Raw genomic sequence first — 21,896 nt, 5'->3', positions numbered from 1 at the left:
GCTAGGTACAAATCTCCAGGAGCCACAATTCACCTTTTCCAATTACAGAGTGGCAGAGTGGAGAGAAAGCATCTGCTCCGAACAAGGGGACTGGGCAGAAACCCCGTTCCAACACCGCAAGGGACAAATGTTGGTGATTATGCTTCAAATTTCCTCTGAGCAGAGGCCACAAAGGCTCTGCAGGCTGCGAAGGCTCCACGCAGCACCCAGGATTTTTTTAAATACAAGGTCCAAACACGTCGCAATTCTACTTTAACACAAAGTCCTTAGATACACTGAGAGAAGAATGAATTCCACTGTTTAAAAATCCTTCACTCAGAAACGAAGCATGGATTTCACTGTGATTAAGTGGTAAGAGCTGATTCTAACGCCACATGAAATTTGTTTTTAAATGGTTATTCTATTCAGAATGGTTGCCTTTTGATGATGCTGTCTTGATTTCCTGTTAAACCTGTTTCATCTATAGCCATCCAACATTAATATTTATTCTGTTCATTTAATTTTAAAGTATTCTTAAATTAAAGCTATTGCAAATATTCTACGGCTGCCGATGATAATTCAACAGAGGCGCTACCGTGAAAATATCATAGAAAACATGATCAGTGTGTTATAGCTGTCATCTGGTTTAATAAACACAATACTATAAACTATTTTTAGGAAATTAAGAACTAGCCATTCTAGAGTATGTTATAAAATCCACTGCGAAATACAACTTTTTTTTTTAACTTCTGTGCTTCTTTATCTTGAATTCTTAACAGCATAGTTCGATTTCACATTGTAAGGAAAATCATATTTAAGAATCACCTTGTGTTAAAATCTTTCCCATGTACATATTATTTTTCATCATATTTTTCTTCAAAACCCCACATTTAACCAACACAAGTTGGCCTGCAGAGAGCTCACGATAAATTACAGTAAAATACAGTCAGGATGCTCTCAAACTTGTACCGTCTGTAATGAAATATATAACTACACTGTCTCTTGTACCTATTCAGGCTTTAAAACTTCGTGCTGCAATATGACATTCTACAGAATGCTTCAGTAGAAATGGGCTCAGGACAGTAGCACACCATTACCATTGCAGGAAAACTGGCATGGTTTTCTCCCTGGAAAATACCAAATCTCAAAATCCAACACACTTACTCATAATTCATTTTCATTTCCTCTTTCCCAGAATTCATTTTCATATCTAAAAGCAGCTCTTGGCTGAAGCCTTCCACTGTCTGCAACATGTTATAGCTTCTTTGCAATTTTACTTTTAGGAAACGCAGTAAGGAAAAGTAACGCACCCTCACGGCCATCCCACGTAAGCCATGATAAATTCATATTCTGTTTTGCGCTGATTTGAATGGGAAGCAAGAAAGAAAAGGAAACGCCTATGAGGGCACTTACAGCTCTCAGGTGAAACTTCCCTTTTCAAATGCCTCCATGTTAGGAAAACACTCCAGACATATATACTTGTCATTTTTCTAACCAAAGAAGTTGCTACCATCATCAACAATACGTTCACACTGATTTTTGAGCTCTGTGTTCTAATCATTGGAAATTTTTTTTTACTTACATACTCTTCTTCAAAAAAATCCTTTTTCAGAACTAACCTCAGAACCAAAACTTGTCTCTGCTTCAAGGTTCCCCTGTCTTAACTGAACAGTAATCAAAACAGAATGCCTTCAAACCCCCAAGGGGTTGCTTCTTCCTTTCTGTGCTCAAAGTGGAACAGGAAAGTAGTGTGAGCTTTTCCCTCTGCTGCCTTGCCTGGTGTTTGCTTTTCGAATTCGAAGGTTTGTCCCCATTCCTGCGCACCTGACAGGCTGTGATTTACATGTGAGAAAACAACTCCAAGGCTCTTATCAAGGAGTCAGAAGCTGCTCCCACCCATCTTCGTGGTTTTCTAGGAAACAGACTAGGAAAAGGGGGTGGGGGGAGGGGAAGAAAATTCTCTCTGAAGCTACACAGGGCGAGTAGCACAGGGAAATCCAAAGTAATGGAGGCAAATATTAAAAAGAATATTATTTATTATCTTTGTTATTAATTCTCACATAGAACCTTCGCTTTTCACACAAGTCTACTTCTAGAAGAATGCCTCCTGGGTTTATCATGCCCAACGGAGCTCTGTGCTCCCGAACAACTTCCCCTTTCTCCACCCCACCCCTCACGACCAAATTACTCTTCTACCTGTTCACAGATACCACGAAAACTTTGTAAACAAGATTTAGGTTACTGGATCTTGATTTCATCAACATCCCACTTCAAAACGGAAGGCAGGTAGGAGAGAGGGTAGGAAAGGGGAGAAAGAGGAAGGGAGAAGAGGTAGGGGAGAGGAGAGGAGGGGAGCTGGTCAGAACTTTCAAGTCTTGCCTTTGCTGAGATGTGTGTGTATTGTGGCTGTTCCTTGAAATTCAATGACTCAAAACATTGACAGCAAGTGCCTGTGTGGTTATTTATATTATATATCTATAATAGAATATGTGGGCTTCCTCAGTTTGGGTCTGGGCTGTTTTTGTTTAAATACACCACAGTCCTCCTGTGGGTGTCTCCACAGGGAGTTGGGTCTCCCAGGAAACCCTCTCAGAGCCGGGGCTTCCGGAGCAGGGTCTTACTGAGGTCTTTGACCTCCTCGGGGCTATTGACCCGCTCATAGCCCAGCACCGCCATGGGCTGGTAGCAAAACTCCTCCACCTGTTTGATCTGCTGGAACGTGAGGGCCGTCCGCCAGGCGTTGGCCGCCTGCGTGGCATTGCGCGCGGACACCACGAACGGCTTAGAGGATGAGCCTGAGCCACTGGTCATGTTTAGGGCAAACTGTTCCATTTCGGGGCTCACCAGCAGCCCCACAAAGTCGTACACCCTCCGTAGGGTCTTGACGGGGTCTCCCACCAGGTCCTCGTACCGCACTACCAGGTAGTGGCCTTGCAGCCAGTCAGGGGGCTGCAGGGCCGTCTGCAGTGTCTTGGCCATGCTGTTGCAGATGACCTCCATAGCGCCAAGCGCGTGGTAGTCTGCCGGGCCGCCCACACCCTCCTTCTTCACGCCCAGCTTGTGGCCAGCGGCCTCTAGGAAGGGCATGCGGTGGGCTCGCGGGTCCCGGCTGCGCACCACCTGAAGGCTCTCACGGATGAGCCCGTGGCGCGAGCGGATGCGTGAGCTGGCCACGGCACGCGGATCGCGCACTAGGTGGATGACCTTGAGGTCCAGGGCAGGGTCGCGCAGCAGCGGCGCCAACACGGCCACGTCAAAGACACGCACGCCCTTGATGACCAGCGTGCGGTACTTGCGGCACTCCTCCTCGAAGCGCGCCAGGCGCTGCGGCGGGCACTTCTTGCACACCCGATCGTCCACCAGCCCCACGACCTCTTTGCGGTAGGCGGGGCAGAGTGGCGAGGAGCACACCACCTTGTTCGTGGCTGCACCGAAGATGCCCAGCGTGGTGAGGTTGCGCCCTCCGCTGCCCGCGGGGCTGTACAGCTGGAAGACCGAGAGGTCGCAGCGATAGAGAGCGCTCAGCATGTCCCGCGCAGCCCCTTGCAGGGAAACAGCGTCCCCTGGGTACAGTTTTTGCCACACGTGCCACACTGGCTCGTAGAGAAAGAACACCTCGGGATTCTGGTTGAAGAGCTCACCGAAGAAAGACGAGCCCGAGCGCCACGTGGTGAACACATACACCAACTGCCTCTTCTCTCCGCCACCCCCGGTGCCCCGAGTGCCATTGCGGGGAAGGGCCACGGCCCCCGCTGCCCCCGCTACTGCGGGGGGAGCCGCCCCGACGGCGGCGGCTGCAGGAGGGCGGTACGGAGTACGGGGGTCCAAGCGCGTGTGTGCGCGGGGCGGCACTGCCTGAGGAGGCCCCGGGCGCCTCCAGCCGCCTCCAGCCGCTCCCGCCGCGGCACCCAGCGGCCCGTCGGGGCTGCACTGCTGCAGCGGCTCCTTGTGCCACTTGTAGTCCAGGAGGTTGAGCATGGTGAGCACCAGCAGCAGCGCATAGCCCGCGCACAGCACCAGCGCCTTCCTGCGGAACACCTTCATTCCGAGCGGGGACGCGGGCCAGCGACGGCCCGGGCGCCGGGGCCACGGCGGGAGCAGGGCGCGCGGCGCGGCGGCAGGCGCGGCCGGGAGCAACCGGGGGGGCGCGCCCGGGGGCAGGGCTCGCAGTGGGCTGCGGCTCATCACAGGCACAGGCACAGCCGGGGCCAGCGGCGCGGCGGAGGCGGCCCTGCCGCCCAGGAGGGGGACGCAGCGGGCCGACTTCGGGCGCGGGGACTGGGGCCGCGGCTCCGAGGCGGGCGCGGCAGCAGCGGCGGCTGGTCCCCGACGCCCAAGGCTGGCTCTCCCATGGCAGCGGCTCCGAGAAAGACCTGCGAGGGGAAGCAGAGTAAGCGGATGCGCCCCAATCCTTCTCCCCATCCTCCTCCTCCACCTAAGTAACGCCCACCCTCGGGTCGGCCGGGTTCCCCCGCTCACCTGCAGCCGCGGGCGCACCCCGGAGCCGCCCGGGATCACGGCCGGGTGGTCTGTCTTGCTGTCACTCGTTCCTCGATTTCTCGCGCACAGTCTTTCCCGGGAGTCCCCGCGCCCTAGAGGGGGCCGCGGGACTCGGCAGCCCAAGCCCTAGGCAGTTTCCGGGCAGCGCGCGCCCTGCGGCTCGGGAAGGGAAACTTTCACCGGGCCTGGAACCCTGTTCCGTGCTCCGCTGAGCCCAGCGTGCCCAGCTCCAGCGGCATCTCCGCCGCCCTCTCGAGACCGCAGCTTCCTTCCTCGCTCCGGGGGGCGAAGCCGGCTGGGGGAGGGGGCTTATACAGGACCCAGCTCCCGGCAAAGCGGCTCCGCCTTTCTCGCTCTCGGCCTCCGCGCCCGGAATCTTCCCATCTCTCTGGCGGCGGTGGATGGGGCGCAGCTCGACCCTGCAGCAGCAGCAGCTGCTGCTTCCATCACTCGGAGGATGCCCGGGCCGGCATAGCCGGCAGCGCCCGCCGCTCCGCAGCCTCCGACTGGCCCGGGAGGACCCTACACACACAACAATCGGCCAAGGAGCCCGAATCTGCAGCGCTGTCTTGCCGGCCCGCCCCCCCCCCCCGACACTAGCCGCTTCTGGCCAACGAGGTATCTGGGCAGAGGAAGCCCTCGCCGCTGCCGCCGCCGCCGCGCGAAAGCGGCGCCCGGGAGGATGCTGCTACCCGACTCCCCCTACGCGGAGCGGCTGCTACGCGCTCGGGCCAGCCTCTGCGCGGCTCCTGCCAGCCTGCGCCGGGTTGGTGCGCGCCGCCGTCTGTCGCCGCGGCTCCTCCCCTTCGCCGCGCTGCCCTCCTCCTCCGCCCGTCCCGTGCCCGCCCCCCTCGCAGAGTCGGGCTCCAGCCGCCGCCGCCTCGGGGGCTGGAGATGCGAGGCTCGATTCACCGCGATGCCGCTCGGGCCGCCAGCCACAAGACCCAGGCCGTAGCAATCCGTGCGCAAAGCGCCTGGCCGCGGACGCGGGATTCGGAGAGATCGGGCGCCGGGGGCTCTGAGAAACTTGGAGTCTCCTTGCGGCTGCCGGGCTCAGCCGCAGGTTTTTGCTCTCGGAAAGAGTTGGTGATAAAGTTTGGACAGAAATCCCCCAGCGGCCGCCCACTCCGCTCTTCCCCCTCGGCGTCGGCACCGCCCGCCCCTCCGGGAACCGAGGACGCGCCCGGGCCCGAGTGCGCTCCGAGGACTCCGAGCGCCGCTTGCAGGCTTTCTACTCCTGGCTCACGCGTTCCAGCTGGTCTGGGGCTTCTCCCTCACCGAGGAAGTAATAAATTTTTCTGACCCTGGGGTCAAAGAAGACGCATCAGTTTTCGGGAGGAGTGTGCAGGCGGGGCGCCTTCCCTCCCCCCCCCTCCCGCTTTACTCCACCTACGGATAGGGCAGCTGGGGTTTCACTACGCCCCCCGCAGATACTCTCCCGGTCCCCGCTCGTAGTGACGCGTCCGCTGTGACCGAATGCTCGGGAACTGGGGTGATGGGTCGGGGAGTGACTCGATGTTGTTCTAGTTTACAGTAAAATATTTGTCTCGCTTCTTGCTTTTACAGGTGAGTTCAAATGATTTGACTAAAGGAAACACGGTCGTTGAAAGTAAAAAGAACTCATTCTGAGTTGGTTTAAGTTGAAGTTCTTTTTTAAAAGATGAAAAATCGCTCGGTCGCTCGAGCTTTCTCTCTCGCTCTCAAGAGAACCAAAGACGACTAAGCCATACCCTCAGTTGCATCCGTAAAATGGGGACACTTATAATAGCATTCAGTAATTCAGCGGGGACTGGGTGTTAGATGCCCAGGTGACTTAACCCCACTGGAGGCATTGCCTAAGTACTGGCGAATCACTCGGGGTCCTGAAGCTCACGGACTGCGGGTAAACAGAGCGCTGGTCTCCTGGAGGCGTTCTGTTACCTCCTGCCCCGTGAAGTTTTTGGAAGTTTGACAAAGTTACTACAAAATTATGTTTGTACTATTTTGGGTAGCTTCTCTCAGCCAGAGGATCCTTCTAAATTTAAAATGTTGCTCTTAGCGCTATTATTCCTCACTGAGTTTTATAGAATCTTAGGAGAGCAAGGACTCTTGGAAAGTGACTTAACTCACGCGGGTTTTCAGGATAGAAAAATGTTCAAAGAACTTGATTTAACCCGTTTTCCAGAACAAAATCCATAAGGCCGCGAGTAAGTTCAGATAGTTATTCCCCCTGTGGTTCTGATAAAGTGTAAGGATGAGGTGTGTCTGGGACAGGTTTCATAAAGATGGGAGGAGGCAGAGCAGAGCTTACCTGCGGCTTTCCCTAGCAGCAAGCGCATCACTTCTGGGAGCGGTCAGGACAGACTTGAATCCCTGTTTACAGAGGAAGGTGGTAGAATTTAATGGAGTTTCTTCCCATCTCTCCATTTCTGGACCCACCCACCTCCCTTCCCCTGCTTTCTCAAAAGTCCCTGTCCCTTCTTCCCTCTACCTTTTCCATCCCACACAAAAAAGTAAGTGGTATTGGCTCATTAAAAGACTGATGGAAGAGAGGGAGTTGTGGAAGAAAGAAAATCTCAATATTCAGCATGATTTCCAGGAAAATAATTTCTAATATGTTTTCTTTCGTCTCTGGCTTTGTGGTTACTCAGAAAGCATGGTGCTTTGCAGTTCTTTGATGTAAGACCCTTTCTTAAACAATTGTTTGCATAGAAACAATTTTGTTGCAATTTTCTAACACTTTACTAGAGTTGGCAAAATAGTAAATCCATTTGCCATCCGCCCCCACAGTGAGGGCTCAGCTGTGAGTGCTCAGCTGGCATAAATTTACAGGATCCAGCATCTCCACCCTCTCCTTGCTTGCAAATATTTTACCATTTTGCATGGTGTCATGATTAATCCCAAACTTTGTTACAACTAATGACATCCAAAGACTTGATAATGCCTTCCTTCCCACACTTGTTCAGAAATTCTTTTCATTTTAATCCATTTATCCTTTTAGCATAGTAATGACCCAGACATATAATAAGTCACATAATAATTTCATTGGCTGAGGAGCCGGTCATGCCACAGGGCTGTCCTTAATTCAGCGTGCTGTTGCGTTCCTTGCAATTCAGAGTCTTTTCCAGGATGCTCCTTCAGTCTCTTCCTCGGTGCCTGTGATGTGGAAAGGAACCACTGTTGGAAGCTTGCCGTGACCTTTGCCTAATCCTGGACAAATAGGGGCCTAACATCCGGGGGTGCTGTGGGCCCAGTACCCGGCCTGTGGAATAGGGCAGAGAAATCATCCAAGACCTTCCTCCATTATCAGGATTGGGAAAAATGTTAGGCTGAGTTCTCTGGACAGTTTCCAGCCAAGCCCGTCAGTGTCACTGGAGGCCTGCAAGAGTCACCTTTGGGAAATATCTGCCCCTGGCAAGATAGATTGACTCACTCAGATTTTCAACAAATAGGCATTTTCAATGGAACTTAAGGGCACAGAATTGGATTAATCATAATCCTTGATTGAAAACATACCGTCATTAGTCCAAGGGTGGCCCTTTTCTATTTTATATGATTGTAAATAACATAATCTATACTCATGAGCCCTTTACAGAGTTCAAAAACCACCAGAGATAACCGCTCTACTTAATTTAGTTTAAAAACTTTAATAAAATGGTTAAGTTCCAAAAAAAAAAAAAAAAAAACTTGCCTTAATTGTCAAAAAAAAAAAAAATAGCCTGAATAGTCTTATGATTGTTAAGGAAATGAAGCAGTCATTTAAGATCTTTCCATAAGAAAAACAACAGGCCCAGAAGGCTTGATCAGATTTTCTACCAGACTTTCAAGAGCTAAATGATTTCTATCCTGCTCAACCTCTTCCAGAGAACAGAAAAAGACTAAATACTTCCCTCCAACTCATTCTAAGGGGATAATAACTAGAAGGGGATTTCGGAGGAGGAAATAGGTCCTTTTCATTGATTAACAGACACGTCAAACTCCTAAATAAAATACAGGCAGAGCAAATCTAAGTGGGTGTGGGAATAAAGACAAGCCTGGCAAACCAAGCCTTGGGTGTCTTCCTGCAGTTTTTCCTTCCCGAAGTTGGGGACAAGCTAACTGGACAAGGAGATGTTCCCCGGCCACAGCCAGCGACATCACCTCCTCGAGTCCACCAGCCATTTCTCTGCTACCTGTATGGGGCATCCCCCCTGGGTTCTGCCTGACGCCCATCCATTCTCCTTTCCTTTGGGAACAGTGTCTGAACCACCGCATCTCACTGAGTTTGGCTTTGATGGGAGCTTCTGCCAAAGGGCTCCTCTTCTCCTCCCAGGGGGCATGTATGAGACCCAAACTCAGCAAGTTAAATGTTCTGTCCATGAAAGTTCCACTCATTCATTCATTGATTCATTCATTCTTTTTTTTCCTAAGATTTTATTTATTTATTAGAGAGAGAGATGAGTGAGAGAGAGAGAGAAAGCGCACATGGGCAGGGGAAGGGGCAAAGGGGCGGAGCAGGGAGCCAGACAAGGGGCTCGATCCCAGGACCCCGGGACCATGATCTGAGCTGAAAGCAGACACTTAACTGACTGAGCCACCCAGGTGCCCCCATTCATTCATTCTTTATGTATTGAACTCCTACTATGTGCCAGACAATCCGAATCTTCATCAGAGAGACTAAAAAATAGAAAACCGTTGCAGCACCCACATCCCAACAGTGAAGCCCTAGAGAGATGCTCCATGACCCTTTCAGGGGGGCCTTGTCTTTAAGTCTATGAACTTGGAGGGTTTTTTGTTTGTTTGTTTGTTTGTTTGTTTTTTTAGATCCTGTGAGCTACTCCAAATACAACCACAAATTCTCCCTCCTCCCCATTAAATTTGTCAGAGTCTGTTTTTGTTACTTACAACCAAAAATTCCTGGTTGACATGGTGGCTTACTGCCTAATTACAGATTGGTTTCATTCATGCTTTGTCTTTGCGCCTTATTCTCCACCTGCCCTTAAAGCAGTGCTTTTGCTTTTGAGTCTCCACCTTTAAATTCTAGCATCTAGCCAGGCAGTGATCATAAGGTGCTCCAGCCCAGCCCCCACGTTGGCATCAGTGACCTCAGTGCCCACACCTTTCCCTGACCTTATTTATCACCGACACTGGCTCAGCTGCTCACTTGTAACCGCTGGCCCCCTCAGCCACCCAGCCAGGACTGCTCTCACACTAATTAGTATACCTTTTCTGTCAGATTTACACCCAGAAACCACATGTAATCATCAGTATTTTCTGGCCTCTGGTCCCAAGGATCTGCTGGACTCCTTTATTATTATTTAATTATAGCCCCCTATTTGAAAAGATAAAAAAAGATAGTGTAATGTGAGATGGCCCAGAAAGATAAATACAAGAAAATTGATCAAAGGGAAAAGAACATGAAGCCAAGGGTGTAGTTCTATATAGAATTCTTTCCATGAGATCCTATTCAATAGCTAGAGGTGAGCAAAAGAAAGAAAGAAAGAAAGAAAGAAAGAAAGAAAGAAAGAAAGAAAGAAAGAAAGAAAGAAAGAAAGAAAGAAAGAAAAAAGAAAAAGGCTCTGAGCTTCCTAGTAGCCAGAGTAAAGAAGGAAAGTTGCTCAGGAACTCGACAGCTTTACCTGACACAGAAAACTAAGAAAAAATTTTATCTGCCTTCTCTTGTAAGCTTCATTCATGTGATTTCTTTGTTTACTACCCTTTTCCTGATACTAGCATAGTATCTGGCATGTAAGTGCTCAATCCAATGGCATAATGTCAATACTCAGTTGACTAACGGCAGTCTGCTGTGGGCTACATCCACCCCTCTGACGGTCTCGCCTGCTGGCTCATCTCAGCATGCTGCATGAAGCTACTTATCACGGTGAAGTGTATAAGGATGAATAACTTCTAGCACCAGGCTTCCTGGAGAAACTCTTACCTGGAAACGAAAGACCCAGCTTCTGTCATCACTTTCCATGTCTCCATGCCAAACATGGCCCAGTGGCAGTTAAAGCTGTGTCCGGTACTATCTTCAGCTAGAAAGTGGTCTTGAAGCATTTGATAATCATTTCATTTCCCTGGCTTTCCCCCTCCATGTGTCAGGACTCGTGAGCTAGGAGCACACTAAGTAGGGTTGAACTGGGAGTGCGCAGTGTGCTTTGCCCTGACCGACGCCCCCTCATCCCCAGTGTGGAGCTCCAGTTCGCAGGAATTCCTCCTTGAGTAAGCTTGTCCTCCCCACAGAGGGTCTGTCCCCTGACAGCCAGCTGCTCAGAGGCCAGGCCTCCTCGTATCTGCTGAGAGATGCCCCCCTCCGTGGACCGGACCCTTCTCCACCCCACCGCCCATCCTTATCAGTCCGCACGATGACTCGCAGAATATTCTGAAGTACGACATTTGAAAAGAGGAGAAGCTTTGACACCGAAGTGTTAGTCCATGATCAGAAATGCTTTAAAAATCATCCATCAGCCACTGAAATCAACAGTCGTGAGGACGCAGAGATAACATCGCATTAGCAGAAACTCCGTGGGACATCCACATGTCTGCGCTGATAGAATTCTGGTTAAAACAAATACAGGGGTGTCTACCGTGACCCCCTCATGCCTTCAATGTGACTTCTACCTCAGGTGCCACAGTATCTGATAAAAGGCTGTCAACTGGAAACCCCTCTCTTTAGTAACAGAAAGAATTAAGTTCTTTGAGATTTAAAAATAGATGGTGGCTCGGGTACAGAATTTGGAACCAGCCCTGGATTTAACTCCCCACAAATTTGCTTACAAGTTTGATGTTCTCGGACAAGATGTGTAATCTCTTTGAGCCTCAGTTTCCCGTCTGCAATACAGGATAAGAGTGTATGGGTAATAATATCGGACTCATGGAATAGACAGAAGCCGGGGAGAGTACAGAGGTCAAGCACACAGCACCGGCTTGGAGCAGTTAATCAACAGCAATTCCTGTCCTCACCCCAGGGGAAGGGCCTTTTCCCTTTGGGGCAGAATGAAGCAAGTTGAGAGAACTTAGGATCTATAGCAAAGAAGGATGTCCTACCACTTTCTTTCCCCCTCTTTTGTTAGGGATATTTGGGGATGTGGTTTGGTGAGGCTTTTTTCCAGGATGGGGAGGGTTCTGGTTGAGGGTTATAGGGGCAGAAAGATGGGGAGAAGTGTTCATGTGGTTGGCAGGGAGGATGGAGCCCATCCCAGCTGGAGCTGACCTGTGTGTTTTCTTGGCCTTGATGTCCACCGGGCCTTGCTACCCAGAGTGTGGTCAGTGGATCAGCTGAACCCAGGTGACCTGACAGCTTGTTCAAATGCAAAATCTCAGGCCACAGACGTCTTGCACCAGTATCTGCATGTTAGCAAGATGCCTGAGTGACTGATGGCACATTGGAGTTTAGGGAGCAAGGTAGCAGTCACTTCGATGTTTAATGGTGGGTAAACACCTGCAATAAATTACTCAGGGTCATGCAGGTGGGTGGACTGGTTCCCCCCATTCCCGCCTCTGGGCTACATAAGATTATCAGATGGCTAGTAGAGGATTCTTCTGGAGCAGTGCAAATTGAAAAGGATGCCTCCCTCATCCCCTTCCCTGCCCCAGGGACAGCCCCACGTCAGGGTCCACAGCTAGTGAGCAGACACTGGAGACTGCGGGACGCAACCTGCACAATCACAGGAGAGCCTGCGCTCCGCACCAAAGTAAGTAAAAGAATGCTTACGAATTCCCAGAACTAGTCTGTCACTCTCAACTTCTGCATTTACCTAAAGCAATGGAAAGTGCTGCTTTGCTTGCATTAAACAGAAAGAAAAAGAAATTACGGCAGCACTTAATTACAAGAACAACATATTGTGACATCGGTTCTTCCTGCAGAAAAATGAGTGTTTGGGGCGTGTCATGAGGCTCATGGTACACATTGCCACACACAGAAGAATATTCCATTCTAGGCAATGTTATCTCTGTTCCTGTAACTTATAGACAAAATAATATGCAGAAACATTGCAATTTTCCTTAGGTGACCTCCGTGCTTATGCATGTCATTTCTAAGATGTATCAGTGAATGGAGTAGAATGTACGATTTCATACATGCGTTGTTTGGGCAGTCACGAGATAGCAAAACCAACAGGCGAAGAAATTGGAGAGAGAAAGTAGCCTTCAGGGGCGCCGGGGTGGCTCAGGTGGTGAAGCGTCTGCCTTCGGCTCAGGTCATAACCCCAGGGTCCTGGGATCGAGTCCCACATTGGGCTCCCTGCTCAGCAGGGAGCCTGCTTCTCCCTCTCCCTCTGCTGCTCCCCCTGCTTGTGCTCTCTCGCTCTCTGTCAGATGAGTAAATAAAATTTTAAAAAAAGAAAAAAGAAAGTAAGAAAGTAGCCCTCAGCCCGGATAGTTTCTCATCTTCTCAGCTCTATAGCTCAGCCTTCGCCCCCCTTTTGCTTTCTGTCCGAGTTCCGAATTCCCGAAGTTTTATGTCCACTCGTTATCTTCTGGCTCCGATCTCACCTCGTTACATGCTAAAAAGTTGGGTGCAACTTTGGCTCAAAATGGAACATCTCATTAGTTTTCAGATGATATATCCTTGTCCTTCTACAGATCCCTCTCTTCTCAGTCACGACACAACATGTGGTTTTACTCACTTCAAAGGAGCAACCTTTCAGCTCCACTGCAGCTTCTGTCACATTCATTTCTAGAGCACAGAATGTTTTGTTGATTTGTTGAACTGTTCCTTTTCCTTTGCCTTGTTAGCTGTCTATTTTTACGCGCGATTGCATTGTTAGGGCACAACTTATTATGCAGAAAAGTCTCTTCTGCACGTCTGTGTTCCACTTACAGTTTTGGGGAGACAATCTGCATTTTAATGCCACAGGTCAAGTTCCAACCCAATAAATATCTAAACTCCTGGCCTTCATACGAAAATGTAGTGCTTTCTCCATCTCCAGCCAATGCCCCATTTGTCATTTATTTCAGAATCTAATCGACTTGATGAGATTTCAGTACAAAGTAAGAAAGTAGGGGTTTATTGTACGAAGATATCGTTTTGATTTTTACGACAAACACCTGGGTTCATTCAGGCCTATTTTTCCACTGTTATTTTGATGATGGATATGTCGTTTACTTTCCCCCCAAATCTCCTCTGCACAGTACGTAAGAGACCGGGGGGCTCTAGACCTACTGGTTCAGTTCATCACTTTATGCTCATTATGGAAAACCAATGTCCCGCCGATGCCACGGCCTGGACCCTGTGCCCGGGGAACGAAAATTTGGTGTGTAACATCACAACACATCATACCGTGCTTGACACAACAGCAGTGCCAACAGAGAGAACAACAGTCACCGATGACAGAAAGAAGCCCTCTCCCTCTGGCGAAAATTAATAGTTCTCAATTAATGTGCATGGCACTGCTCTGGAAGCTTTTGGATCCCTGGCTTGTTTAATTCTGTCCATAATGCTGTGGAGGACACAACACCATCACCTATTTGCAGCATTTTTGCTGTGTCACCAGGTCAGGACACCTGGGTGTCCATGCCTCAAATTTTACCCTTCTGCCTGACGCGCCATGTTGGAAAAGAACCCAAGAAAGATGCTGCCATTTGGTATGTATTGGCTGAATGGCTTTGTTTCTGTAAACAGCTGGATTTGTCCAACCATGTTGGCCATCAGCTTGGGTGTTTATGGCCCTTATGAAACTCCCATATCACTCAGGCAGGCAATTGTTTACTTATGTTTTGCTGGAAACCCTTAGAAATATGTGCTCAATAGCTGCAGATGTGCCCACAGCTTGCATCCAGTCCCAGCCTGGGTCAGCAATCTTTTCTATCCTTTTAAATAACCCCCACAGAAGATCCTCTAACAGATTATTATCCATCTGGTGGTTCAAGGCGAAGTGCTGAATATGCACTGTGTGCATTCGGGGCTCACATTTAGTTTAATCCCATGATTCCTCCCGATTCACAAAGTCTTTATTTACCTACGAGACTCCCCACATTGCTGATTCTTGCTGTCGGGAAAAAGGTAGATAATGTCATCTGCACAACCATGGTTCACTTTCAAAGCAATTTCAGATGCTCATCCTTATAATTGCTCACCAGAGAAGGATAGATATTTCAAGAAGACTAGAAATGAGGCATTCATTTTGCCCATGAATAGCGAGGTCCAGTAGAATTTCAGCATCCTGACTTCATGGTGCTCCCCAAGGATCACTGAGAGCTGAACCCTGCACTCGGCGTAGATAGAAAGCACGAGCAGAGAATTCACATAAGATCTCTCCCCATCCTCCACATCCAAGCATTCTCCTCCCAATATCTCCCACAAAAATGCCACCCGCTGCTTGCTCATGTGCATGGAAGCCTCATGGGCAATGGGAAAGATACATGAATATGCTGAAACCAAGCTTAGTCATGCATGGCAGTGAAGAGCTGAGGAAGTGGAAGCACCTAGTTGAACGGCAAGTCCATGACCACAGGTTACACACTGCAGCTCTGTGTTCATTCTCTAGATTCACAGGCCTTCTCAAATTGCCGTCCAATGACCTTCTCCAAATGAGGTTTAAACACTCCCTTCCTCCCACTCGCTGAATATTACCTCCAAGGGTGAGTCCTGGAAAAGTCACTCCTGCCGATTCTGATGCACACTTAACACGGGCACCACTGGCACCTGCAGTCCACACCTTGACCCTCAGGCTTCCACAGTCATTTCCGCCAGTTGGAAGGCCCCTTGCTCCAATGCCAGTCTCCATCCACAGAAAGGCTGAAAAGCCTCCACCAGCGAGCTTCCACAATTAGCATGGGAAGGAGAGGCGGCCAATGCCCAGTGCTTTCTGTGGTTCATGCTTGAACCACTGAGTCGGCTGAGCGGAGTGTGTGCATCCTTACTTCTTCCTCTGGGTTTCCCAAGCTTCCTTCATTTCACTGCCACGCCCCCTCTTTCTTGCCAGGTGCCCGTACTGCTTCTTCTGTTATGTATTTACCATCTTCTTTCGTCTGACTCCTTGTTCAAGACCTAACCTAGGGCGCCTGGGTGGCACAGCGGTTGGGCGTCTGCCTTCGGCTCAGGGCGTGATCCTGGAGTTATGGGATCGAGCCCCACATCAGGCTCCTCTGCCACGAGCCTGCTCCTTCCTCTCCCACTCACCCTGCTTGTGTTCCCTCTCTCGCTGGCTGTCTCTATCTCTGTCAAATAAATAAATAAAATCTTAAAAAAAAAAAAAAGACCTAACCTATGTGTAAATAAAAACTGAATATCATGTGGAAAACCATTACGCTCCAGAAATGAAAGGTAACCAAAAAACATAAGAAAGTTATTAAATCCTAGTTAGATTACTGCCTATAAAATGTTTAGACATGATCTCTGGGATTTTCTTTAAACGAGGGGAAGATTAACAAGTATTTAAAAATGTTAAAGATCCTGGGGAGGGGGGCTGGAGGAGGCATCTGGCCTTCAGAGCAACAGGAGGGATGTTCTGAGGTCCAATTTCCACCATTATTGAAGGGGCTGAGGACACGAAAGCCCTGGGAAAATTAGTGTCTTACAGGGTTGCTGCACCTGGGCCTCTGGGTTCTAACATCAATGAGCTTCACCATACTCTCTGGAGCAGATTCTGGAAGGGTTGCAAGAATTTCCGAAGCGGGGGGAGGGGGAGGAGTCCTGCTGCCGGAGAGCAGGTTGGAAGCCATGAGCCGGGCTGGGGTGGCAGGGACCGAGTCACCAGACCTGAGGTCACGTTCCAGACTCTCCCTGGTCTGGTTGGATGATCTTGGGGGCAGCCCCGTGTGACCTGGAGAGCTTTGGTTTCCTCATCCCAGAGTCGAGATCATGAGAATTATTTTGCAGGATTCTCAAGAAGATTAAATGAGGTAGATCAAGGGGGAAAAAAATGTTAAAGACAGATCAACCCCAGACTAAAATTAAAAATCACCCCTCATTCTTCAAAAAACTATCTGACTTACCATGAGTAGGAGGGTTCTGGTCTTTCAGAAACACTGTCCCAGAAACAAAGTTTCTTAAGACAAAGACCATATGTGGTGGAAAATGTAGACGTGTTGCCACTGAAGGAATCGATGTGAACATTTATTGTACTATCCATGCGCAGCTTTAAAATGGCTTTAGGACTTAGCATGAGTACTTTGCATATGGAGTACACTGAGCAAATATTTGTTCAGTGAATGAATGAAGGAATGTACAAACATCCTGGCTGTAAGATTGATTTTGCAACCTTCCTCAGCTTAACTGCTCCATTAACCTTTAGTGGTTCAGTTCAGTGTCTCCCTAGCACACTCCAAATTCTACCCTATGAATCTCCTCCCCCCGTGATGAGTTCCAATTACACAATTCAAGTGGACAGCACCTGATTTGCATGTGGTTTGATTGCGGTCAGGATGCTCATTAGTGGAGCCTTTGTGTGTGTGTGTGTGTGTGTGTGTGTGTGTGTTTATTACACTTTCCGTCTTGCGTGCCAAATCACCCCTTTCGCTTATGGTAGGTCATGAACCACACAGTTTACTGGAGCCACTGGTTGGTTTTTATGTTTGGATTTTGGTTCAGGGTTGTGTGTCTGATATTAACCCTTTAGTCACCAGCCTCCCCGTCGCTAAGGGTGTGTGTTTACGCCTGTGCGCCTACAGTGGTTTCACTCAACCTGCAGCTCTGGCTCCAGCTCACCGAACAACTTCGTGCTATTTCCTTATTAACTGAACTGTGAATATTTTCATTTCTGGCTCACGAGCATTGCAAAGGGGCTTGCAAACTCCATGCCCCCCAAATCCGATAAATCCTTTGAATGCTTCTGTAAACTAAATACATACGTACAGTTTGTCCCTGCTGTTGAGATTTACAGTTAACAAAGAGTTTTTTAAAACTCTTTAAAAAAAAAACACTCACTTTGTCTAGACCTTCTTTTCAGAGTAGTATATAATCAATTATTTTCAAATATCAGATCTGCATGGGTACCACACATGCCGCTACAATGACAAGGGAAAATACATCCCGCTTATCATTACACTTGGCATTTTTATCATCCAAGAGACCCATATATTCAGCACATACTTTATAAGCAGCTACAAGAGGCATGAGGTCAACATTATATCCCCACCCAAATTAAATCGCAAGACAGGCAGAGAGCATCTTTCTGTTCCAAATCTTGTTATGACCCATTTGTGGGAGTGTCCCTGGGTAGCTCATATTTTGCAGAGAGCCATTTGCTGTAATATATCTAAATCCAAATTTAAAATGTGCTACCCAGGAAGCACTGTTTCCACTGATAACAATTGTGGTTATTCAGATCAGCACTTCTGCAAGCTACAAAAGCTGGTGGGTATATAATGTAAAGGGCCAAGCAAAAGCCAACAAAATCTCAAAGGAGAATAGGAAGACTTGCTTTTGCAGATATAAGAACTTGATAGAAAGCTCTCATTATTAAGACAGTATGATATTGGTACGAGGACAGAAAAATAGACCATGGACCAGAATAGACCATCACACACTCCATCACAGACTCGTGCATAGATGGACCCTGAGTTGTGACAAGTTGCCACTGCAAAAGAAGTGGACAGAGAGTCTCTCAATAGATGATGCTTGGACAACTGGATGTTCATACGGCATAATGACAATGGACCCCTACCTCATATTATGCACAAAACTCAATTCCAGCTAAATTTCAAATCTGAATGCTAAAGATTAACACAATAATGCTTTTAGAAGATAACGTAGAACAGCTTAATGATCTCAATAGTGGAAAAAGTATAACACAAAAGCCGTAACCATGAAAGAAAAAAGTGTATGTATTTAACTACATTAGAAATTAGGGCTGGGGAGACTGGGTGGCTCGGTCAGTTGAGCATCTGACTCTTAATTTTGGTACAGGTCATGATCGATCTCAGAGTTGTGGGATCAAGCCCCATATCGGACTCGGCTCTGAGCATGGAGCCTGCTTGGGATTCTCTCTGTCCCTCTCCCTCTGCCCCTCTCCCCACTCGCACTTGCATGCATTCTCTCTCTCTAAAATAAATAAATAAATAAATAAATAAATAAATAAATAAATAAATAAGGGCTTCTGTTCATCAAAAAAGAACATAAGAAAAGTAGAAAATAAATGGAATGGAAGAAGATACTGCAACACATATAAGTAACGAAAGATTTCTAACCACATGACAAAGACTTCCCACAGATCAGTAGGAAAAAAAGGGAGGTAACCTAGTAGAAAAAACTGCAGATCCAAATAGGCTCTTCACAAAAGAATAAAGTGAAATTGCCAATATACATGAAAAGGTGCTCCATCTCATTAGCAGTCAGGGAAATGCAGTTAAAAACCACAACTAAATATTACTACACACCACATGGCTGAAGATGTCAAAAAATCTGGCAATGTCAGCTGACGGCAGGGATGAGAACTCTCATTCACTGCTGATGAAAATCATCAATTATGCATATTACAGGGAAAAGGTTTTGGCATTATCTAGTAAACTTGAAAATGCTCATACCCTATGACCCAGCAATTCTACTCCTAGGGCATATTTGCTAAAGAATCTGTGAACAAGTGCACCAGGAAAGAGACCAGAATCTTCAAATAACACCGTATATAAAACCCAAAACATCAAAAGAGATAAATTATAGAGTCAAACAATGGAATCTGACATGAAAAAAGGTGAACTAGAGTACAAACAAAACATGATGAATCTTATGTACCCTGCTGAGTACAAGGAGCGGGACGGTATTATTTATATGAATTCCAAGAACGGGTAAAATTACACAATATTCTTTTGGGATATATACATAGGTGACAAAATTGTATTTTTTAAATATCAAGGAACTGAGTTCCACAAAAGTCAGATGGGTCACCTCTGTGGAGGAGAAGGCATTTGGAAGTGCTCCAGGGAAACTCACGACATGGCATTTCTTGACTTAGATGGGGGTATGGTGTTCACCTTATCAGTATTAATTATAATGTACATTTTATGTACTTTTCTTATGGGTGGTGTATTTTATAAGATAAAAGGAAATAAAAGGAGAATAAAGGAAGACAAAGCCAGGAAAGAACAAAGAAGGAAGAAAGGAAAGAAGGAACGAGGGAGGAAGAAAATGAGAGAGATCCGGTGCGGAAAGACCAACATCTCTAACATCTTACCTTAGAAATGTGTGCAACAAAAATAATAAGGATGTGTCTTAAGTTTTAGTTAAGAATGTTCATTAGGACACCGTTTCGAACAGCAAATATGGGAAACAATCTCAAAGGAAGTAGATGTGTACGTTCATATGATGTGGTCTGTCTGTATTATCAAAGCCTCCGTAGCTGTTAACAAACGGTGTCGCGGAAACACTAGCTCGCGGGGGGTCGTATCCCGTGCTGAACACAGAGCCGCACTGCCCAGATACCCGTGTGCAAGGACTTGCCGCCCGCCTGCAGGGCGTGTGGTTGGCAGACTTCCCCCAACCGCCGCCAGGGACTTCGCAGGTGTCCTCAGCTGCAGACAGCCGCTGGCACAGAGACAGGCCCGTGTCGCAGCGCTGATCATGCCGATGAGGACAATACCCTGAGGGGTGCCAGAGCAAGATGGAGGGAGCGCTGGTCCCTGAATGACCAGATGCAGCACAGCTGGGCCCCCACCCTCCCGCCCTCCATCCTCTCAAAGGCACTGTATTTTGAAGTGTATTTGCTAACAGCAGCCTTCCCTTTGAGTCGTCTACATTGCAATTCAGTTTTCACATAAAAATTCAGATTTCTGTTGGAAATGTGTATTTTAGCAACACTGGACCTGGATTCTTGTAAGATGATCTTCCAGGGCTCAGTGGTAGCTGCCCCCTCCGAGGAGCCATGTGATGGATGGGTCACCAGAGTCTTCCCACCCCCACCCCCCCCACCCCCCGTCCACGTGATTCTCTTGTGGTACCTGACTGGCTTGTGAGGAGTTTGCAACTCCAGAATTAAATGAACTTTTATCAACCTATTCTCCTGATCCAAAGATTTCATTCATTCCCCACTGTCGACAAGATCTTGCCCAGAGTCTTCAACCCAGTGTGGGAACCGCTGCATTCCCGCCCCACCTGTGCGGCAGCCCACCTGTGCGGCAGCCCTCCGCTCCGTACTCCTGGAGTCCACTTCCATGCCTTTGCTCGTGCTGGTTTCCCTGTCCAGAAAAACCCGCCTCCTCTCTGCTCAGGCCACAGCACCCTGTACCGCTCCTCCATGCCCAGCAACCTTGTCATCATCTAAATTGCTAGGACACAAATTGTGCTTCTCAAACAATCACAGAATTTCAGAGCTGGAAAGAACCATGAGGAAGGAGATAGGAATATAAAAAGAGTGTTTGAAATGACAAAACCAGGTAATGGTCAATTTATAGAGGGAAAAACCTCAACTCCCCAACACCTAGCCCTCTTCTCCCCCTCTCTTTCATTAACTCGTCCAAGCCTGAGATTTATAACTATTTTTTATCACAACACCCTGTAGAAAACCAATTTGACATTATAACCATGCACAGACACATACACAATTCACAAAACATGAGAGGTAGTCTGATACTCTCTATTCTATTTTCTTTTTTTAAAAGATCTTTATTTTTATTTATTTGAGAGAAAGAAAGAGAGAGAGCACAAGCAGGGGGAGCAGCAGAGGGAGAAGGAGAAGCAGGCTCTTCGCTGAGCAGGGAGCCCGATGTGGGACTCAATCCCAGGACCCCGGGATCATGACCTGAGCTGAAGGCAGATGCTTAACCGACTGAGCCACCCAGGCACCCCACCTATTTTCTTAATGTTGTTCTTAAACCCTGGTTTCACAATGACGTTTGTAACCCATTAACGGTTTACAATCCACAGTTTGAAAAGCAGTCGGCTCCGTGATTCCTCCTTGTGTGGCCAGGTGGCGAGGAGCTCTGCGTACCTCCAATCCTGGATCAGCCCCTGAAGGAGCTCTGAGGCCTTGGGCAAATTACTTAATCACTTTGGGTCTCGGTGTTCTCGTCTGTAATATGGGATAATAATGTTTTCTTTACTAGATTGTCATAAGGATTCAAGACCCTTATAGAGGGATTTAGCACACGATGCCTTGTCCATACGAGTAGTCAATCAACAGTGATTCTGTTGTCAATTTTTCTTTACATCTTGGTGTCCTGTTCTTCAACTACACGGCACTTTGTTTAGAATGTCATGGCACCCAGAACACCGCTGTACACCTGCCACGATCTTAGTATGTGCATCAGGAACTGTGTCCTGTCCCCTCTGGACTCTTGCCTTGAGGACCCAACCTCAGGGGTCTCATAGAGTCCAAATGGGAGCCAGGGATGATGAAGCGTGGGAAGAAGGAAGGAAAGAACAAGCAGCGTTTTCCCTCCTCTGGAGCCTGGCAGCGCTGACCATTCCATCCTCCTGGGCCCAGATTCAGAGGCTGTCAGAACGACAAAGAGTCTTCAAGATGATCAGAACACGATTCTTACTGTGGGCTCCGAAGGGAACATTACGTGGCAGCAGCAGGAAGCTG

General features: G+C 48.1%; 1 protein-coding gene across 1 annotated transcript; it reads right to left on the bottom strand.

The window, feature by feature from the left end:
• Positions 1-599: 599 nt before the first annotated feature.
• CHST2 (carbohydrate sulfotransferase 2) lies at positions 600-5,729 on the bottom strand. The gene is made up of 2 exons (XM_045813415.2): positions 4,459-5,729; positions 600-4,352 (listed from the first exon to the last, which is right to left on the bottom strand). The coding sequence occupies exon 2, from the start codon at positions 4,162-4,164 to the stop codon at positions 2,569-2,571; it is 1,596 nt and encodes a 531-aa protein (XP_045669371.2). The 5' UTR covers positions 4,165-4,352; positions 4,459-5,729; the 3' UTR covers positions 600-2,568.
• Between the last annotated feature and the right edge of the window lie 16,167 nt (positions 5,730-21,896).

The sequence above is a fragment of the Ursus americanus genome, chromosome 20 (genome assembly GCF_024610735.1).
Source record: "Ursus americanus isolate L20-20 chromosome 20, mUrsAme1.1.p, whole genome shotgun sequence".
In the NCBI taxonomy this organism is placed as follows: domain Eukaryota; kingdom Metazoa; phylum Chordata; class Mammalia; order Carnivora; family Ursidae; genus Ursus; species Ursus americanus.
Note: the sequence above shows the minus strand (reverse complement) of the source record. Positions and strands in the feature narration are given on the sequence as shown.